The sequence below is a fragment of the Sinocyclocheilus grahami genome, unplaced genomic scaffold, assembly GCF_001515645.1.
Source record: "Sinocyclocheilus grahami isolate Dianchi unplaced genomic scaffold, SAMN03320097.WGS_v1.1 scaffold518.1, whole genome shotgun sequence".
Classification (NCBI taxonomy): Eukaryota; Metazoa; Chordata; class Actinopteri; order Cypriniformes; family Cyprinidae; genus Sinocyclocheilus; species Sinocyclocheilus grahami.
The window spans coordinates 824390-842643 of record NW_015505697.1 but is presented as its reverse complement, the minus strand read 5'-3'; the positions used below and the strand labels follow the sequence as shown (position 1 = coordinate 842643).

Below are 18254 nucleotides of genomic sequence, written 5' to 3'. Positions count from 1 at the left end.
AACACATCAGTTCCAGCATTGCTAACTTGACAGCGCAGTTGGTACTTTATCAAAATAAAATACAGTGAACCAAACATCAGCGCGCGCGCCTCTGTGTCACCGTTGGAACGTGACTGAAGTACAAAGCCTATAATTTACATAATAATAGTTTAGCATTCAGATACGTTACATCGCAAATATGGAAATATTATGGAATATTTGGATTTGTGCCGAATGAGAGAGGTAGGATACATGAGCACAAAGCTCCATTTCGCAAACAGTTGAGTGCACAAGCCTTTAAAGTATACTCCTTTGCCAGTCTGTGAGAGACGCATTCAGAATCAGCACATGGTCACTGTCTAGTGGGCTTTGTTTTCAAGTGCGTAACTCGCTGTTCTTCTCCTGGCGGTTGATTATCAAACAGCGTTGCATTGCTGCGGGCGCCCCCTTCTGGATTGGGGGTGAATTGCCTGTATTCGTTGTAAGGCCTCGTGCACCGAGCCTAGATGTCCGTGGTGGAACGATACATGTATTCTTACCGAACCGTCACGGTTCGCACATCTCTGTTCGCTGCATATATATATATATATATGCTTTATAGACCGATAAGTTGAGAGTGACTCTTGAAGGACCAGCACCACATCCTCTTGTACCACTGTTTGAAGAATTTCTTCCAGAATCTGGCAGCAAGTTTTGGGAGTTCATTTTTAGTCCATCTCGAGATTTTATCTGTAGAAGATAACCTGCTTAATAATTATGCACACCTGAATATAAGTTGTTTTTCACTTCCAGCCTTCATGAACAATAGTATACAGGTTATAAGTGATTAAATACAAGATTAATATTAGGAGTTAAGATTGATGTTGTTTGGAATTGGTCAAATGTGCTTGGAAAGAAATATAATCAGAATATCAACTTGCATAATAACTATGCATGCACTGTATTTTCCCTCTTCCGCTGTCATCAGCAATGCAAGGAATGCTGTGATTGGTTGTCAAGGCAGCCAATCAGAATTTAGCAGCCTCGTCTCTGATTGGCTGGAATTATGGCATATTGTAACACTGGGTTGTGTTGAGCAAGCCAGCCGTCAGCATTTAGAGAGCACTGAGGGCGGACATCAAGGGAGCAAGCTAGTGAAACGTTGCACGCGCAAAAGAGAAGGTCTGCACACATCCAAAAACGTATTTTAAATGCAAAATTGATTTTAGTGCGCTCTAAATACTTTTGTCTTTGCGAAACGAAAATTCTCTCCACAAAACGCAGATCTCGCACGTGCAAAATGCACTTTTGTGCGCTCAAAATGATCTTTCGCTCACAGAATTGTGGCAGAGATCTAATCCTATAGGCCGTGGAGCCGTAATGCGCCGCAGATGTGTGCCGTGATGCACACTGATCAGCTCTAACGTCACTGAATCTGCTGTTAAAAATGAACCATCCCTTCATATCATCATGCAAAACTAAGAATTAGAATCATTGTAATGTGACGATCAAATATAGGTGCGGGTGGGTGGCAGGCGGATAATTTATTTGAAGCAGCGGACTCGGGTGAAGTTTGAGCTCATCTGCTCATCTCTACACTGACCTGGGTCGCCAGTAGAAAACGACGGAGCGTGCTCTGCTGGACAACCTAAGTAATTACACCATTCAGAAGCATTTAATCTGCGTTGTATGTTCTGTAAAAAAAATATATATCGGCGGCATATTCGCCGATACCGATATATCTGCGACATGCTCATATCAGCAAAACAATATATCGGTCGGGCTCTAGTAAGGTGTATTTACAGGGGCTAGAATATATTGACACAGTGCTTTGTTTCATATTTTATTTCAGCTCCTGGCTCTCCTGCAACAGGTTGTTATGTGGACGCCTCTCTCACTGTCCCAGCTGAAGGATCATATGAAGAGGAGTGGGAAGTGTTTGACCCGTGAGTTCACCTTTAGTGAATGTCTGTGCTCAGGGTTTAACAATAAGATGTTTTTTTTCTACTGGCCCCTGTCAAACCAGTAGTTCAGATTATTGCCTGCCTGGTTGTTTAGCCCTGTATAGTTACCTTTTTGACACATGTAAAGCAGCACAATTTGCCACAACAATATCCCCCCAAAAAACACCAAATGTTTAGAGTAAGTAAAACAGCAAGTACAAGATCAACTAAAGATAATTTGGAAACCCTCTCAGAAAGAAAAAACTGTGCTGTCAATGCAAAATGTACTTTTTAAGCAATGAGAGGAAGTTGAGCAGGTGGGATCAATATGGGACACAAATTGCACTCTTTCTGCTAAACGCAAAACAGACTTTCAGGGATTATATATCAGGTGGGCAAAATTATTGGTAGGCTACACAAAACACCTTCTGACCTCTATACTGTGACAGATCCTTCCCACCATCTTTGTAGTTCATTTTAGGCACTTCTATCTGATAGACGACGGTGGTAGGGGGAAAAAGCCAAGCATAGGAAGACCTTTAACTGTCTCCGCCATTAGCATTTTAAATGTAGAACTTTTAGGTAAATTTTAAGAGTTGTGTATGTTCTATGTATTATTTTTATTTATAATTTTTTGTAGTGTTGTTTTGTATTGTTTGCTTGAGCCTTTTGTCTTAAAAAAAAAAAAAAAGAGAGCGAGAAACGATGCATTTATATACATTTTTTGCAGGTATTTTTTCATCAAACATGTACCTCCACTAACAGAAGAGCAGCAAACTCGCAAACCTGCGCTCCCTCTGAAGACTCGCAGTACTCCCGAGTTCTCCCTGGTGCTTGACTTGGTCAGTCTGGAGACTTACTCCTACTACAAGGGTTTCATTTTGGCGTAGATTCTCATTATTTTTTTACTTTGTACAGGATGAAACCCTTGTCCATTGTAGCTTGAATGAGCTGGATGATGCAGCACTAACCTTTCCTGTACTCTTCCAAGATGTCATATACCAGGTAGAAATCCAAGCTGTCTTTGTGTGAATACATTGTTTGTAAGTAGCATAACACTAGAGGGTGCTATAGAGCCGTTTTAAGTAACGAAGAAAAGTATCCAGGAGTTTCAAGTCTCTAATGTTAAGTGATTTAAAAATTGTGAAACTTAAGAAATTAAATGTTTTTCCCCTATTTTTGGGGGGGAGGGGGGGCTAAAATCCTGCATTCTTAGGATCTAAACCCTAATTCACAATTTCTCTTAGGTTTATGTGCGATTGAGGCCATTTTTCAGAGAGTTCCTTGAACGCATGTCACAGATTTATGAGGTAAGCCTTCATCCATTTTACTCCACATAACCTTTCATCCTTTATATAGTGGACTGAAGTGTTCCACTGTTGACTTTTTCCCTTCTAGATCATTCTCTTCACTGCCTCAAAGAAAGTTTATGCAGACAAGTTGCTGAACATTCTCGATCCAAGGAAACAGCTGGTGCGGTCTGTGGACATCTTTTTATTTTTCCTTTATTTTAATCATTTTCAAGACTCTTCCTTATGACTGTTTAAAGTTTAAAAAAAAAAAAATCTGTATTTTTTTTGTTTGTTTCTGTTCCTTTCTTTTTTTAAACCGTTTTTGTTATAAGAGTAAATGTAAAATTAGGCTGGGTGTCAGTTGTTGGGTAATCCAGCCTCAGTTTTGTCATTGCTGTGCAGAGTTTCTTTGTAGCATTTGGTTACAATGAGGGATCGAGAGATTGGAGTAGATGGGGAGCTTTGGCTTCTGGCACATGTATATTCCACACCATCCTCAGGTGTCAAACCTTTGCTTTGAATGCATTATTGATTCTAGTCCTGGAGATTTATTTCGTTCTTCTCTCTGTATGTGTTTCCGATATGTTCTAGGCACCGATTATTTCGTGAGCACTGTGTATGTGTGCAAGGAAACTACATTAAGGATCTGAATATCCTTGGACGGGATCTGTCCAAGACAATAATTATTGATAACTCACCACAAGCCTTTGCTTATCAGGTGAGCTGATCAAGGTTGCCTTTTATCCAAATAATTACAGTTTATGATTATTTAAAAGTAACCTTTTTTGTTATTTTTAGATTGTAATAAATTACAAGATCAGTCAGACTTTTAATAGAAGATATCTGTGAATCACCATTTTTTCGTTATACTATGTAAGGCTCTAAATCCCTTATTGTTAAATTTTATATTCAGCAGCATTTCCCCCAGGCCACCCAGAATATATTAGTAATTATTGAGTAGTAATTTAGAAAGTAATGAAGTATTTTCATTGGTGCATGCATAAAGTGTATACTGTATATAAGTACAGAGTTCAGGTGTGTGACTGGGCTCTTTGGGTAGATGACCCAATACAGAAATACCCTAGAGAGATGAAGGAAAATCTATGTAACTAAAATCACCAACCCATGTGTTTCACTCACAGCTTTGCAATGGGATCCCAATTGAAAGCTGGTTTATGGACAAGAATGACAGTGAACTTCTGAAGCTGGTACCTTTCTTGGAGAAACTGGTGGAATTGGTATGTTGTCATGTTCTTCACCTCTTAGTTTTCTTGACTTTCCTTTCAAGGTGTCTCTGTGAACATGAAAATATAAATAAATACGTATTACACTTGTATAATGTATTCTTTTTGTATATATAAAATAAGAATTCATGAATGAGTCTAAATACAAATTGTACTTTTCCATTGTCTGTCCACAGAATGAGGATGTGCGGCCACATGTTCGCGAGCGGTTTCGGCTTCATGACCTCCTTCCCCCTGACTGAGCGCACAGAGTGGGACAGGACAGTAACAAAGACAACAAATGCAGATATACGTTTTGCATAATAACATCATTGCCATTTCATCTTGAAATTAACTTTTTTTTTTTTTTTTTATTCCCCACAAATTTTCATTGCTTTGAAAACATCAAAGCAAAAATGACTCCCTTTTCGGCACTTTTTACCATTTGTTCAGTCAGAGGGGTTTGAAGTTTCTTGTGTGGTCGCTTCAGTTGTTTCATCCAATACAAAGTGAATGTGTAGCAGTCAGAAGAGAAGAGGATCATGTTGTCTTTTGGTGCTCCAATGGGATTGACACTGTTGTGCTTTTGACCATTTTCATAAGTAATGGCCAGTAAGAAAATCGTACTGTCTGACAGAAGTTAGATGCTTGGGAGTGAATGTTTTTTTCTATGCTAAGTTTCATTTTTCGTTAATGTTTTCAGTATGCATTCCTCCCCATCTGTACACGTTGCTTGGTGTTTACTTCAAATCTTGTTCTCTCAACGCCTGGCTTGTTTTGTTTGCCAAAATGTGTTCGTTTTGCAAAGAGCATCTTCTGGGTAGATTATAGTTCTGATTTTCACCGCACAGTGGAATCACTCTTTATATATATATATATATATATATATATATATATATATATATATATGGTGTGATTGAGAATGGTTTAAACCAGAGTGATGTCTGTTTTATAAAGAGAGATTTGCAGCGACTAAATTCTTAAATTGTTTAAATAAGACGTTTCCTACCAGTGAATCAGAAGTCTGCAACTTCCATCTATTGTCTCTCCACAGGTATTTATTCACCTTTCAAGAGCCAACAACATATTAATTAGTAGCATCTCAAAATTGTATTTTGTCAGCCACTGTTTTATTACATATTTTAAGTACTGTTTTGGCTTCATATTTAGCCTGTGTATTTTTGATATTTGTTTTTTAAGCAGGTGTTCTTTAAAGAGATGTCACCTTTATGTATTAGTGTTAATTACATGGAAGTATTTTCGTGTTAACTTTTGGAGTTAATGTAGCATTTGCCCAGAGCTAATCTATTCTAACTCCGCTGCAAAGGAGAGGATGAAGGGCTAAAGCCTGGTAGAGCCCCGTTTATAGCACCAGCATAACAGTCTCATCGCTGTGGTTTAAACCTGCCTGCGTGACGTTCTGGTTTTTCTTTAATTCTGGGGGAGGGGGGAGGTGTAGCTGTGTCAAGAGGTATATTGTGACGTAAGCTAGATGAATGAGTGTGCATCATAGTCTGAGAGTAAGAGATGATCACACTGCACATTTTCGTCATTTCCATTCTTCTGATACTGCCTTTTCAGTTCTAAAGATAAAGATGATACTTCAAACTGAGTAGGAGTTGAAACTACAGTAGTGCCATTCAAGGTGAGTGAAGCAGGGCCAGGCTAGTTGTATCCCCTTCTCTCTTTTTCTGCTCCGTGTCCTGTTTGTTTTGGAAATGAACTTGTTCACTTTTTACATGTAATTGGTGCCATTTATGCTGTTTGCCTTTACAGTGTGCAGTTTTCTGATAAATGGGTCATTCTTAGTAATAGACAATCACTGATTACATCATTTGTCTACTTTGGATTGTGACCCTGTCATAGTGTTTGTTTTTTCTGGAAATATTATTTTCATAACACTTTTTTTTAATGAGGCCTTTAAAAAAAAAAAAAAAAAAGAACAAAGAAAGCATCTTGTATGCAGTAAAGATAAATTTAGTGTTTTTATTGTAATTTATAAAAAAGAATTGCAAGGTGTTAATAGTGTAATTCTAAATATCCTGTGGTACTTCCCAATTGAAAGAGGAAGGGCAAAAAGGAAATTGTGATCCCAAGGATCCTGCTGTACTGACAGTTTGTTTTTTCTGTTTGACAGAGTCCACAAGCACAGTATTTCTCTCATATAATAGGCTGATTCAGCAATGGTTACATATACATTTTGAACATGGTTAAACATAGTGTTACATAGTAAGTAGCATTTTATTAGTGAAGTATTCCTTTTCCTTACATTGAACAGTTAAATGATGCTAAACTGAATGGCATCCCTGAGTCCAGAATGATAGCTCAGATGTTGGGAGATGGATTGCAACTACCGTTAGGCCCTGGCACTTTCTTACAAAGAAAATATTTTGTATGATTGTCAAAGAGCAGTAGTGTATTAAGTGTAAAACATAATGCGGAGGTTTGTTTCATATGTACAACCAGTTCATTGTAATGTGCATTACTTCTGTACAAAGCATATTGTACTAAAAACATGCAGCTTCATGAAAAAAAAAGTTAAAGGAAATCTTTTTGTATTTTTGATTACTTGTATTCCAAAAGGCATGTCATATCTATTTTTTAAAATGTATTCATTTTCAAATGTATTAATGCAGAACATGTCATCAGTTTTTTTTGGGTTTTTTTCCTTTTCATCTTTGTATTTTGTATGTAGTTGGCACAATCACTGAACATTCTCCGCATGTAAAAAGCCTGTTATGTGAGAGTTGGGATTTTAATCAAGGCACTTTTTTTGCAGATGAATGTTTCAGGTTTGTTTTCTTTAATACTCCATCTTCAAAAGCCATATGGCTTGCGATTGTCCTTGAGCTTCATTGGGGAAACATTCTAGGTCTAAATGTCATTACCTGAAACATGTTATTTAAGATTGTTCATATAATGGAAATTAAGTCTTTGGAAAATTGCATGCTCTTTTATTTTAATGTTAGCTTATGTCAGAACAACATGTTAGATACTTAAGAATGGATGGTTGTATTTCATGTCTTTTTCTGCTACTTCATTTTACCATCAAATGGTGTGTAATATCAAGGAGATTTTATGAATATGATTATGACTTGTATCGATTTTGTGTGATGCTGTCAGCATAAATGGCATCTTGTTGATGCAATTTGATGCAACCACAAAAGTGAACTGAAAGCCTTAATGTCACTAGAATTAGAGCAAGTTAAGGTTAATGCACATAAAAGGAGTTAAGATCAAATTTGACTTCTATGTTTTGTATATACAAGGAGTTTCAGGGTTCCCACAATCATGGAACCAGATAGTGATTTCCAGGCCCGTAACAGTCATGGAAATGAATAAAATTTTCACGTCATGGAAATGCCTTTAGTGACTTTTTTTATAGTCTATTCTGCTTTCCGGTATGTCAACAGCTTGAAATTATCTGTGTGTACAAGATGGTCAAAAGGTGTGGGAACCCTGAAGTTTAAATGCTTAATGTTATCTTACAAAAAATGCTCAATTGATATTTTATTATGACAGTACATGCTTTCCTGTAACTTAAACGGTAGAGAATGGCTCTGGCTTGATTCCCAGGGAATTAAGAACTGATCAAATGCAAATGTGTACCAAATGCCAGTCACTTTGGATAAAAGCCTCTGCCAAATGCTTACATGTAAATGCATTATGGTAACAATTCTTACCATACATTGTAATTACAATGGTTTTAGCAAAAGTGAGGCACATAAGTTTTATGATGGGTTGCCTTTTAAATATCAGGAACCAATCAAATCAACACGAATAACGGTTAACATTAATATTCTTTATTAATATTATAATATATAAAGTCAACTAAAAACATTAATATTCATTTTTAAATGAAAATCTACAATGTAAATCAGCCACACATGGAGTTTTTAAATTATTGGATAGTCAGATACAAAAATGATGCATTTGTGCTAAATCAATTATGAGGATCTGTTTTAAAGTTAGACTTTATACGTTTGATTTGTTTATAAGAACTGTTTTGAGTTGTGAGCATACTTTTGCGGTTCAAAATGAAACGGCTGTTATTAATATATCATTTTGAAAAAGGGTTGCTCTAAAAAAAAAAAAGTCAGAATTGTTCAGTCACTGTATTCTAATGCACACAGAACAGTTGACCTATCGTCGCTGTTATAGCAGTGTTGTCAACTATGCTCGCGCCGTTCTACCGCGTGCAGAAGTGACACAGAGGGCCAATTATCTTCCACCCACCCGTGCTTACGTTTGTTTCTACCTGTGTCACTGCTCGGGTGTACATTACTGCGACCGAGATGCTGAAGTCAACACGACCTGTTAATATTTCAGCATTTTCGGCGGTGTCTCAACTCCCAAATCCCTTCCGCGTGTTTCTTGGCCTCGGTTTCGCACCTATTTTCTGCTGCGGTTTAATTAGGCGACTGATGTCGGATTGGGTTGCAGCGATACGGCAGCCGTGATAGAACAGAGACGGAATCCAGGAATCACTTCACAGAGAGGCTACATTACAGGACAAGTATTGCACAGTATGTTATGTTAGTAATATTACGGAATCAAAAGAAATGAAGTCCCTGCCGGCAGTGGTCATGCTCGTGTTAAATTAACAAACCGCCTTAACGACATCAGGATTTTTCTCGGTAAAAATGCACAACGGAGGTAGTTTGAAGTTGCTCATGCTCAGCATCGTTTTAGGTAAGCGTTGTTTCTTTCTTGTCTGCACTTGTACAATTTTAAGTACCTGCCAGCTCGGAATGTTTAAGAAGAACTTATGTTTTATGTCAGAGTAAAGATAAAATAGTAAAACCAACATTTGTTTTTCTTACATTACTCTTGACGTTACCCATATTAAATATAGATTAAAAAAGTAATGTACTGTTTCAGCATGCACCTAAAAAGAAATAATTTATGAATACCTGGGGCCTCATGTATACAACTTTACGTAGATTTCATCCTAAATGTGTGCGTACGCACAAAAGCTAGATTTTGCGTACATACAAAAGTTTTCAGATTTCTAAAGCAATGCGTACACCAGAACCTGCGCAAACTTCTCTTTGTAAGACCCAGTCAGCGGAAGACTGCGTACATGAATCTCCACCCCGTCTCCTCCCCGAAATAGCCATTTATGGAGCTTACAACGCCTAGTTTTAATATGCATAACGTTATCTGCATATCATTCCCATGCATATTCCCAGCCACGTGACACCATGTTTAACGCAGTTAAGGCAATTCGCAGGGTAGGAGGGGGTAGCGACGCTGGGTGTAACTAAAAAACTGTCCGGTGAGGTCCGGTTGGGAAGTTATGGAACAATCTCTTATTGCATAATCTTATTAACTGTTTATCTCCTGAGCTGCATCTTTCTTTATCACGCTATTCAGCGCCAATTGCAGTCAATTTCACTGGTTAAGGTTAGGGTCAGGTGTGGGGTAGGTTTAGGGGTTAGCATTTTTTATAGCATAATGTAGGAAATCAACGCTTTAATTGACAGAACCAATAAAATCTTTAGAATCAGCTGTGGGGCGGAGTTTGCACTGAAGTGGATTGGGGGGGGGAAATTGCGCATGCGTGTCATGTGCCTGTCTGTCAATGGGAGGAAGCCACGCCCTATTTTGGAGCTCCCACCCCATTTTGGAGTTCCGGCCCCCATTTGGAGATCTCCAGGCTGGAGTTATACCCATCTCGAAATTTTGGTGCCCCTTCAAAAAATGCACACAGATCATCAAAAGCGTTCTCTCGTGCACCCCTGCTGGTCGGTCTGTGCACCCCAGTTTTGGAACCGCTGGTCTAGAGTGTCCATACGGTGCGCACATATTTACACCTAGTTTATTTTTTATAAATCTTGACATGTGCGTGGAAAATTGCATACGCAAATTTCCATGCCCATTTTGTGCATACGCAACGTTTATTCATCAGGCCCCTTGGTGTCCGTTTATCACCCAGTATTTAAAATGTATTCACTCTAAGGCAGTAAGACCATTTTTTTTTACCTTTTCTTCAAAGGGATTGCATGTGGTGACTCTATAAAGGTGACCTCATCACCTAGGACCATCATCAGACCAAGTGAAAAGAGCTCCAGGAGTGAGGATGAGTTTGAGAGGAACATCAGAGCGTTGATAGAGAACATCAGATCCTTGTCAAAAGAAGAACAGGGAGAAGAGGCCTCACCAAATCTTCATCAGAGCATGAGCAGAATGTCAGCACCCATTGAGAGAATCGCAATTGACAGCACTAACCTAGATACTTACTTGACAATATTCAACAGTTTATTCTCCATATACCAGCCCGCAATGATTGACAGTTTCATTGAAACTCTCCCTCAGACTTTAATTTGCGTTTTGGTGGACAGACAGCACTGTGGATGGCAAGGAGATTTAACCAGTATCGTTTCATCTGCATTGAATGAACAAGTACTTTCTGTGATCTCCTCTGTTAAAGCTGAAGCTTGCATGTCAACATCTAATCTGCGAATGGCAGACTCCACTATGGCTCAATTAAGCTCTCTTCAGGAGATGTTGACGAATGTTTTGTCCTCAGACCTCCCATTTTATCTGCTGTCAGACAACTTTTTAGCCTTATGGAATAGATTTATGGACATGGCAATTCCACCAGTGATGTCATTCATGTCTGATTTCATGTTGACTGCTCTTCAAACGCCAGTGGATTTTCTAAACCTGGGATTACAGTTTGGCATTAAGATCCCTACCCTAGACCAGAGTGAGAAGTGTCAACAAGGTGTGTCATAGCTTTAGGTTAAATTCAGTTCTTCAGTATTGTTTGTTTTGCATGTATTAGAATACTTTTTCAGTGCAGTAAATGATTGTTCTTGTTTTCTTCTGTCTTGTGTATACAGGTGATCTCAAACAGCTTATCATGTGGTATGTCAGTGGAAGCCCATATTCCTGTTATACAATTTGGAGAGATATATTATATTATATATTCTTTTTTGTTATCATTCTTTTTTAAGTAAAAAAGCAATGTAAACTAAAATCATAGCCTATTACTCTTTGCTGATGATAGAAATGTTCATTTTCATTTGTGTTTTACTTTAAAATAACTCAACTTATTCTATGCCTTGTTTTCTGTATTTAGGGGCATGAATAATAATGTAAGCTGGTCTTTTGGACAGTCACTTCTGGATATGTTTTTGGCCCCTGAAACTCCTCCTTGCGGTTTCTCAAGTCCAGAATGCCAGGCCACAGGCAGCATCCAGTTCGGTCGTACTGGCACAACCTCAGTGAACATTCCCACGTACAGTCTCACCTGCGAACGGCAAAACCTGAACCAACTCAACGAAACCCTTTGTGCAGCAATTTTTGGAGCAACATCTCAGGAATCCTATGTCCTTTATCAGATGTGTCGAGCGCTCCGCACACTCTCTCAAACTGAAGTGACAAAGGTCTGGAGGAACGTGTGTCACATGATCAAGAACGTCAGCTTACCTCTCATTGAGCCCTGTAGTGATCCTGGCATCGCACAATCAAGTCGTATTGCACAGTCCACTCTCAGCCTCAGCGAACTACTCTGCGACTATCAGAACTGGACTATTGCTGACGCTGTAGACCCAGCTCTGGTCACAATGTGCAGTGAAAATGATCAAGCGGCATTCATTCTTGCTGTGTGTAACAATGCTGAAGCTATGCAAGTGCTGGTCAGAAATCCTAGTAATGCTTGGGTGTGGGAATTTTGTGCAAACGTGTCAGACACGTACATAGTGAACCTGTATTGTTCATATAACATGTGGACTGCTGAAACCATCGACCCATCAATAGTGACGTTCTGCTGGTATAATGACATGGAGAGATTTCAGTTTTTTCTGTGTGACAGTATGCCCTTCTTTATGGTTGTGTTCTCCAGTGAAGAAAACAACTGGCTGAAGCCCAATTGCTCTCAACCTCCTCCACAAATCGACATCAACACCCTTGTGGCTGAGTCTTGCAAATACTCAGAATGGAAGAACGTACGAGCAATCACCCCTGAACAGATCTCTGTATGTATCCAAAATGATGAGGTTCGATTCATTAATGAGGTGTGTGTTAACCACACGTTTGTCACTGAACTTTTGCTGAACAGCGGAAATGCTTGGGTAGAGCAATATTGCACATATTCTATCAGGAATCCCCCTACAAGCCCACCGCCGCTGAGCATTGATATTTGGTGTACCTATAGCAAATGGACTAACATGTCTGTGGATCCATCTGTGGTTGCTCTATGCTGGCAGTATGACCAGATCGGCTTCCATCAGAACGTCTGCTGCAACATACCCTTGTATGACAAGTTGTCTCTTCATGTTGACAACCAATGGCTGATTAGAGAGTGCTCTGATAATGACACCACAAATGTGTTGGAGCAACTTTGCGTCTATTCAGATTGGAGCCAGCCTACTATTGTAGACATGACTGATCTTGCTCTCTGTGCAGATCTTGACACTGAGAACTTCACTCGGAATGTATGTGCCAACGCTACGGTTCTCCAGAATCTGCTGGCAAATTTAGACAACACCTGGTTATTGGAGCAATGCTCAAACCTGACTGCGCCTGGCCCAGGTGGTGGGGCTGGGAACGGGGGGGGCCTGATGGGTTTCCGACCGGCTGAGCAGTGTCAGTACTCCAGTTGGGCTTTGGTGCTCCCGGATGCTGCTCTCCTCGCTCTTTGCTGGGACTATGACCAGGCCAACTTTATCTGCTTCATCTGTGCTGACTCTTCCATGCTCACCCACATCACTCGGGAGCCCTCCAGCCTCTGGGTCGGCACTCTCTGTGCTACATACACAGCTCCCCAAACCACCAGTGTCGGTGGGAGCAACGAAACAACTTCCCAGCCATGTCTAACTAGGGAGTTAGCTAAGAAGCTAAACTGGACATGCAGCACAGACTTCAGCGCTGTCTGCCAACCAGGTGCCAGTCAAGTCCAGGGTCTTCGGTTGCTGTTGCGCTGTGGGATAAAAATCATCCAGCCTCGCTTGGAGAATCTCATGACTACACGGGTGACATCGGTGGTCAAGCGGGCCACCAGCCTGTGGGTTGTCCTGCTGTTGGCTCTAGAAGAAAGCCATTTGACCTCTCTGAGGGTGACCGAGAATATTCGGCTTAGTGTGTTTGACTCAATTGTCATCTACATGGACAATGAGACCAACTTTGACAAAAAGCGTGTGCTTTTGCAGTGCTTTGGGGTTGGTATCATTATTAAATTGCTACTAACCGAAGTAATTCATATTAAGAACAGGGCATATCATTGTTTTCATTAGACCACTGTATCCCAAAAATGACACTGTGAAGTAGTTCTGGAAGTTCTTCTAGTTTTTCTGATTATTAATGAAGCATATCCCATTCCAGGTTCACCACTATTTTGTAATTGACCCATGATCTAGCTCATCAACATGAGGTGTAAGGTGTTAGACCTGTCACCGGATAATCTAAATCTCTTCCTTTGCATGTAATATTAACTCTTGAGTCATTTGATTTGTCTCTACATTAGTATTGTGATACAAATACCTAATGTATGTTGTTGTTGTTCCTATCAATGTTGAGATCGTTCTTCTTATGTTATAAGACAATATTGTTATTATACTTTATTTCCAGTTGAAACTTTGCATGTGTGTATTTCAGAAAGTTCTGACCAGTCTAATGCAAACAGGAAGAGATGTGCCCACTAACTTTTTCCTGATCAAGGTTGGATTAACAACTTTATTTGCATGTTTTCAATTTTTAGCTTTGTGCTGCTAAAAATAACACTTAAAAGTGTTGGAGCCAAATTCATGTTTTGCTTTGTCAATCTGCATTATCATTCATACACAATATCTGCTTTTGTTTGCTGAAATCAGTGTGTGAGTAGCACTTCTCATGATTGCTTTTACAGGAGTATTTCCGTATTCCTCTATCTCATTTGAGATCAGTGCTCAGTGCAGCAGACAGCATAATTGTGAGGGAGATCCTGCTGTACTATAACAGGAACTATGCCACTTTGCAGGTAGACCATCTCATCATTGCATCATTAAGATAAATGCATCATCAGATATACTTTACAGTCTTTTCTTTTTTGAAGCTAACAGATGATTACCTGCACACCATGGTGTCTGTGCTCTTCCAAATTCACTTGCCCAGGGATATTAGCCTGTTTCCTGACATGGGTCTTTTGTTCGCTCTAGCTACCCCTTCAGACATCTTGTCAATGCCTCCACTACAAAATAATATCAATGCGTGAGTGACACACACATATATAAATATATATACACCTGTTTAAAAAGAGCCATCTATTAATCACACCATTCACTTATTGTTTATTATTTTTATTATTATATAATTATATATAATATGATATAGTATTATAGTACTATTTATATACTATTATAGTATTTATTTAAAAAATTTTGAATTAACTTTTTTATATTTTCAGTTTTCATTTAAATTTTTCCTCTTTTAAAGATATTTCTGTTTAGCTTTAAATTTTTTTGATCTAAAATTCAACTTTTTTTATTTCACTTAGCTCCCAAGGCAACAGTTCTCATTTGGCGAGTTTTTTTTATCCACTATTTATATATTTTTTCAGCTTTATTATTAAAATTGTTATGCTTAATAAATTTGTAATACTTTTAGTTAACAATAATAACATGTAAGGTTTTTACACATAATTCAAATTATTTAAAACATCTCCGCTCCTCTACTTTTCTCCAGGTTAAGCATCATTAACTTCAGCATCAAAAACCTTTCCCTGGAGCAGCAGCAAGCGTTTGGTCGATGGTTCAGTCAGTCTATGAGCTTGCCTAACATGACAGCCGGCAGCTTATCCTTTATCAGAGACACTGGTAACCTGATCGCCTATCTGCCCTTCCAGAGCTTCCAGTACCTCTCACCTGCTCAGGTAACAGCCCCAACACCTCACAAAGATACCTGAACCCATCTGGCTCCAGTTAACCCTCAGGCAGCTCAGCTGGGGAAAATGCCAATGCTTGCCACTGGTTCATTGTAACAGACATGACCTCGTAGTCTGTTTTGAATAAATAAACACAGAAACACATGAATTAAGAATGGTTGTGTAGTGGACTGTGCTGCTAACACCATAATGAAAGGTTCTTCACTGCTGTCCATATGAACGGGACATTTCAGAATACACAAATAAATTTAAAATTAAATGTACAGTTTGGTAAACAAATTAGGATGTGTAGGATTTACCTTGAAACACTCAGAAATTGCGAGTCAATTTCACAAATAATTACAAAGCAATAAAAACAGCAATTAACATTGAATTAAACATTACATTTTAAAGTAGAAAGGATGTAATAGTGTTTTCTTGTCAAATGTACTCTAATAATCTTTGTTTTAAAAGCTTTGAAAAATCAGATTTTATAGTGTAGTCATTCCATTTTAAAAATGACACTTTAAGTTCATATTTAAAATGGCCATTTGATAGTTTGAAATGACTGAATAGTCTAAAATTATCAGTTGACATATCTTGACTAATTTTGTTCTCATTGTCCTGTGTTTTTTCATAGCTGCTGGATGGTTTGGATGTCCTGATGAGTAACCGGTTGGGTCTCCTTAAGCAGCAGTTCATTGCTCAGAGTCTCATTGGAACCTTCGGGAATCTCACTGTCAACCAGATCAGGAGGTTAGCTAAATACAATGTTGTTTTACTCCATTAAAATGAAATTAATACAATTCCTTGTATTTTTTTCAGATTTGGGACAAAAAGCAAAAAAATAAATAAATAAAATAGTTTCCTCTCACACCCCTCCAGGTTAGGTAATCTGTCCTGTCTGGCTCACCCCAGCCAGCTGATGGCATATGCAGGAACAGAAGCCTACTCAGTGATCCAGGACAACATCAGGACGTGTGTGGTCCAGGGTTTTAGTGTTCCTAGCAATATGGTCGGTAAACATTGTCCAGATCAACTGTCTCATTTTTATCGTTGTCACTTATATTCACCCTCTTCATTAAAAAACAACCCCCACTTGAAAAATATCCCTTACGAAAATTAACCATGGTTTTACATAGTAAAAGTGAATTAACCATGGTTTTTTGACATATTGATTATCATTTGTATAACCACAGTTTTACTACAAATACCATGGTTAAACTATAGTTAGTGTAGCAAAACCATGATTCATTTGTGGTTACCACAGTTTAACTATAGTAACCATGTTTTATTTTTATTTTTATTTTTTTTGTGGTAAAACCATGGTTAAATTTTGTACTGGATTGGTGCATGTAAAATAGCCTTAAGTTTGTGGTTACTTTTCGTTTTGTGTCCAGATTTCCAGCTTGGTCTTGAAATCGTCTGACCTGCAGTCTCCCTCCAGTCTCACTCCTCAGAGAGTCTCTGAGCTTGGCCCTTTTCTGCCCCTGCTGGGATCCAGTGTCCTGCAGCAGCTGACCTCAGCCCAGCTCATGCCTGCTCTCAGCACCCTCGCCTCTGTGCCTTTCACCCCTGCACAGGTACACACCATTTTTGCCACACAAGGCAAATCATTTAGCAAAATCTGCAGGCCATAAATATTTCTTACCAGTCATGATTCTATTCAAATTCTATTCAATTCTGATTCTAATTGTTTTCCAAAAAAGTATATTTGAAAAAGTTATAGTTACAAAAGTTACAATACAATAAAAATCAGAAAAGTTGAAGAAAAAATTTAAAATAAAATAAAGGTAAACATTAAAATGAATGTGAGAAACATTTATAGTATCATACAAAATATTGTCAACAACTGCCAACAAAATCTTACATTTTGTTTTCATGTTTTAATTTTGCTAGCATAGTATTATAAATATTCAACATTGTTGCATGTTTTATTTGAGTCTCTCATGTTACATCAGCAAGGTTCAGACAGTAAGATGTCTTACAGTTTGATCTACACCATGCAATGTTACAGTTCTAATAATGCTACCAGACAGCTACTCTGTAGCATGGTTTTATTCACTGGCCTAAGACCATTTTTACTTGCATTTTGCATTTGGCATGTTAATTTTGGACATGGAGTATACCCAAGTGGGTGGAAAATTGAGTAGAGATCAGTGGTTACAAGCAGGTAGTGTGGGTTTAGTCTTGAGGGCTCTGCAACAGATGGAAGGCTGCTGTCAGAGGAACCATGGTATCTGATATAGGTAGAGGATTGTGTCACTGCTCAACCCTTTTAATCATTTCTGCATGACCAAACATGAATTCTGCTTGTCCATCTCAGTGTGCACCCAAAACATAAGGAAGGCAGAGGATGGGAGCACAATGGTAAAATAGAAAGCTTCAGATGTCAACAGATTGTCTTTATTATAGGTTGAAAGGGGGAATGTCCTTGTAAAAGTCAGAAAATGTGATTAAAAAAAAACCTACCTAATACCCATATAATTAAACATAAGAGACTTAATCTATCAGAATATTTATTCATCATCTTGTTTCATTGCTTTATAATGCACTGCCTTATTCACTGCCTATTAATCACTATATATATATTTTTTTTCATAAAGGCACGTGTTATCTTCGACAAGATCTCAGCCAATTTTAGTGTAAGTATATCTTGAGAAAAGCTGTGCTTGCTCTGATATTTTCCATTTTAAATGTTTGAAAAGTCAGCCAGTGTCTCTGTGAACCTACATGTTTGTGTCTGTGTTTGAGATGTCAGCACTTTTGCACAGCCAGCTGGCCCACAACTCTGCGTAATCAACTCCGGGATATTTCAAGGACAATTGCATTGGCCTTACACACACTCACCCATCAGTTACTCTTCATAAATTTACTTTGTGTGTTTGAAAGTGCATGTAACATTTACTCATATGATCCGTGTGATTTGGCAGTTCCTCAAGGTATAGGTTTGCACCAGGCACAAGGAAGTTGTCGAGCGGCCCTTTGTATT

The 18254-nt window shown here is 38.6% G+C and overlaps 2 protein-coding genes across 3 annotated transcripts in view; both read left to right on the top strand.

Moving 5' to 3' along the window:
• LOC107554912 (CTD small phosphatase-like protein 2-B) overlaps positions 1-4693 on the top strand; it is a 15732-nt gene extending 11039 nt beyond the window's left edge. Inside the window, exons 5-12 of one of the 2 annotated variants that reach the window (XM_016237571.1) lie at positions 1832-1904; positions 2632-2743; positions 2820-2906; positions 3149-3211; positions 3300-3379; positions 3785-3911; positions 4336-4431; positions 4614-4693. In XM_016237571.1, coding sequence (XP_016093057.1) covers positions 1832-1904; positions 2632-2743; positions 2820-2906; positions 3149-3211; positions 3300-3379; positions 3785-3911; positions 4336-4431; positions 4614-4679 — 704 coding nt within the window. In that variant the 3' untranslated portion in view covers positions 4680-4693. Of the gene's footprint in view, positions 1-1810; positions 1905-2631; positions 2744-2819; positions 2907-3148; positions 3212-3299; positions 3380-3784; positions 3912-4335; positions 4432-4613 lie in introns of both variants that reach the window. The other variant, XM_016237570.1, reaches the window with a different exon arrangement.
• A 4742-nt stretch (positions 4694-9435) lies between these two features.
• Positions 9436-18254, top strand: part of LOC107554892 (uncharacterized) — a 30107-nt gene continuing 21288 nt past the window's right edge. Inside the window, exons 1-12 of the mRNA XM_016237537.1 lie at positions 9436-9469; positions 10415-11146; positions 11265-11289; positions 11504-13583; positions 14020-14082; positions 14270-14380; positions 14456-14610; positions 15085-15271; positions 15903-16018; positions 16148-16277; positions 16663-16845; positions 17869-17907. Coding sequence (XP_016093023.1) covers positions 9436-9469; positions 10415-11146; positions 11265-11289; positions 11504-13583; positions 14020-14082; positions 14270-14380; positions 14456-14610; positions 15085-15271; positions 15903-16018; positions 16148-16277; positions 16663-16845; positions 17869-17907 — 3855 coding nt within the window. The remainder of the gene's footprint in view (positions 9470-10414; positions 11147-11264; positions 11290-11503; positions 13584-14019; positions 14083-14269; positions 14381-14455; positions 14611-15084; positions 15272-15902; positions 16019-16147; positions 16278-16662; positions 16846-17868; positions 17908-18254) is intronic.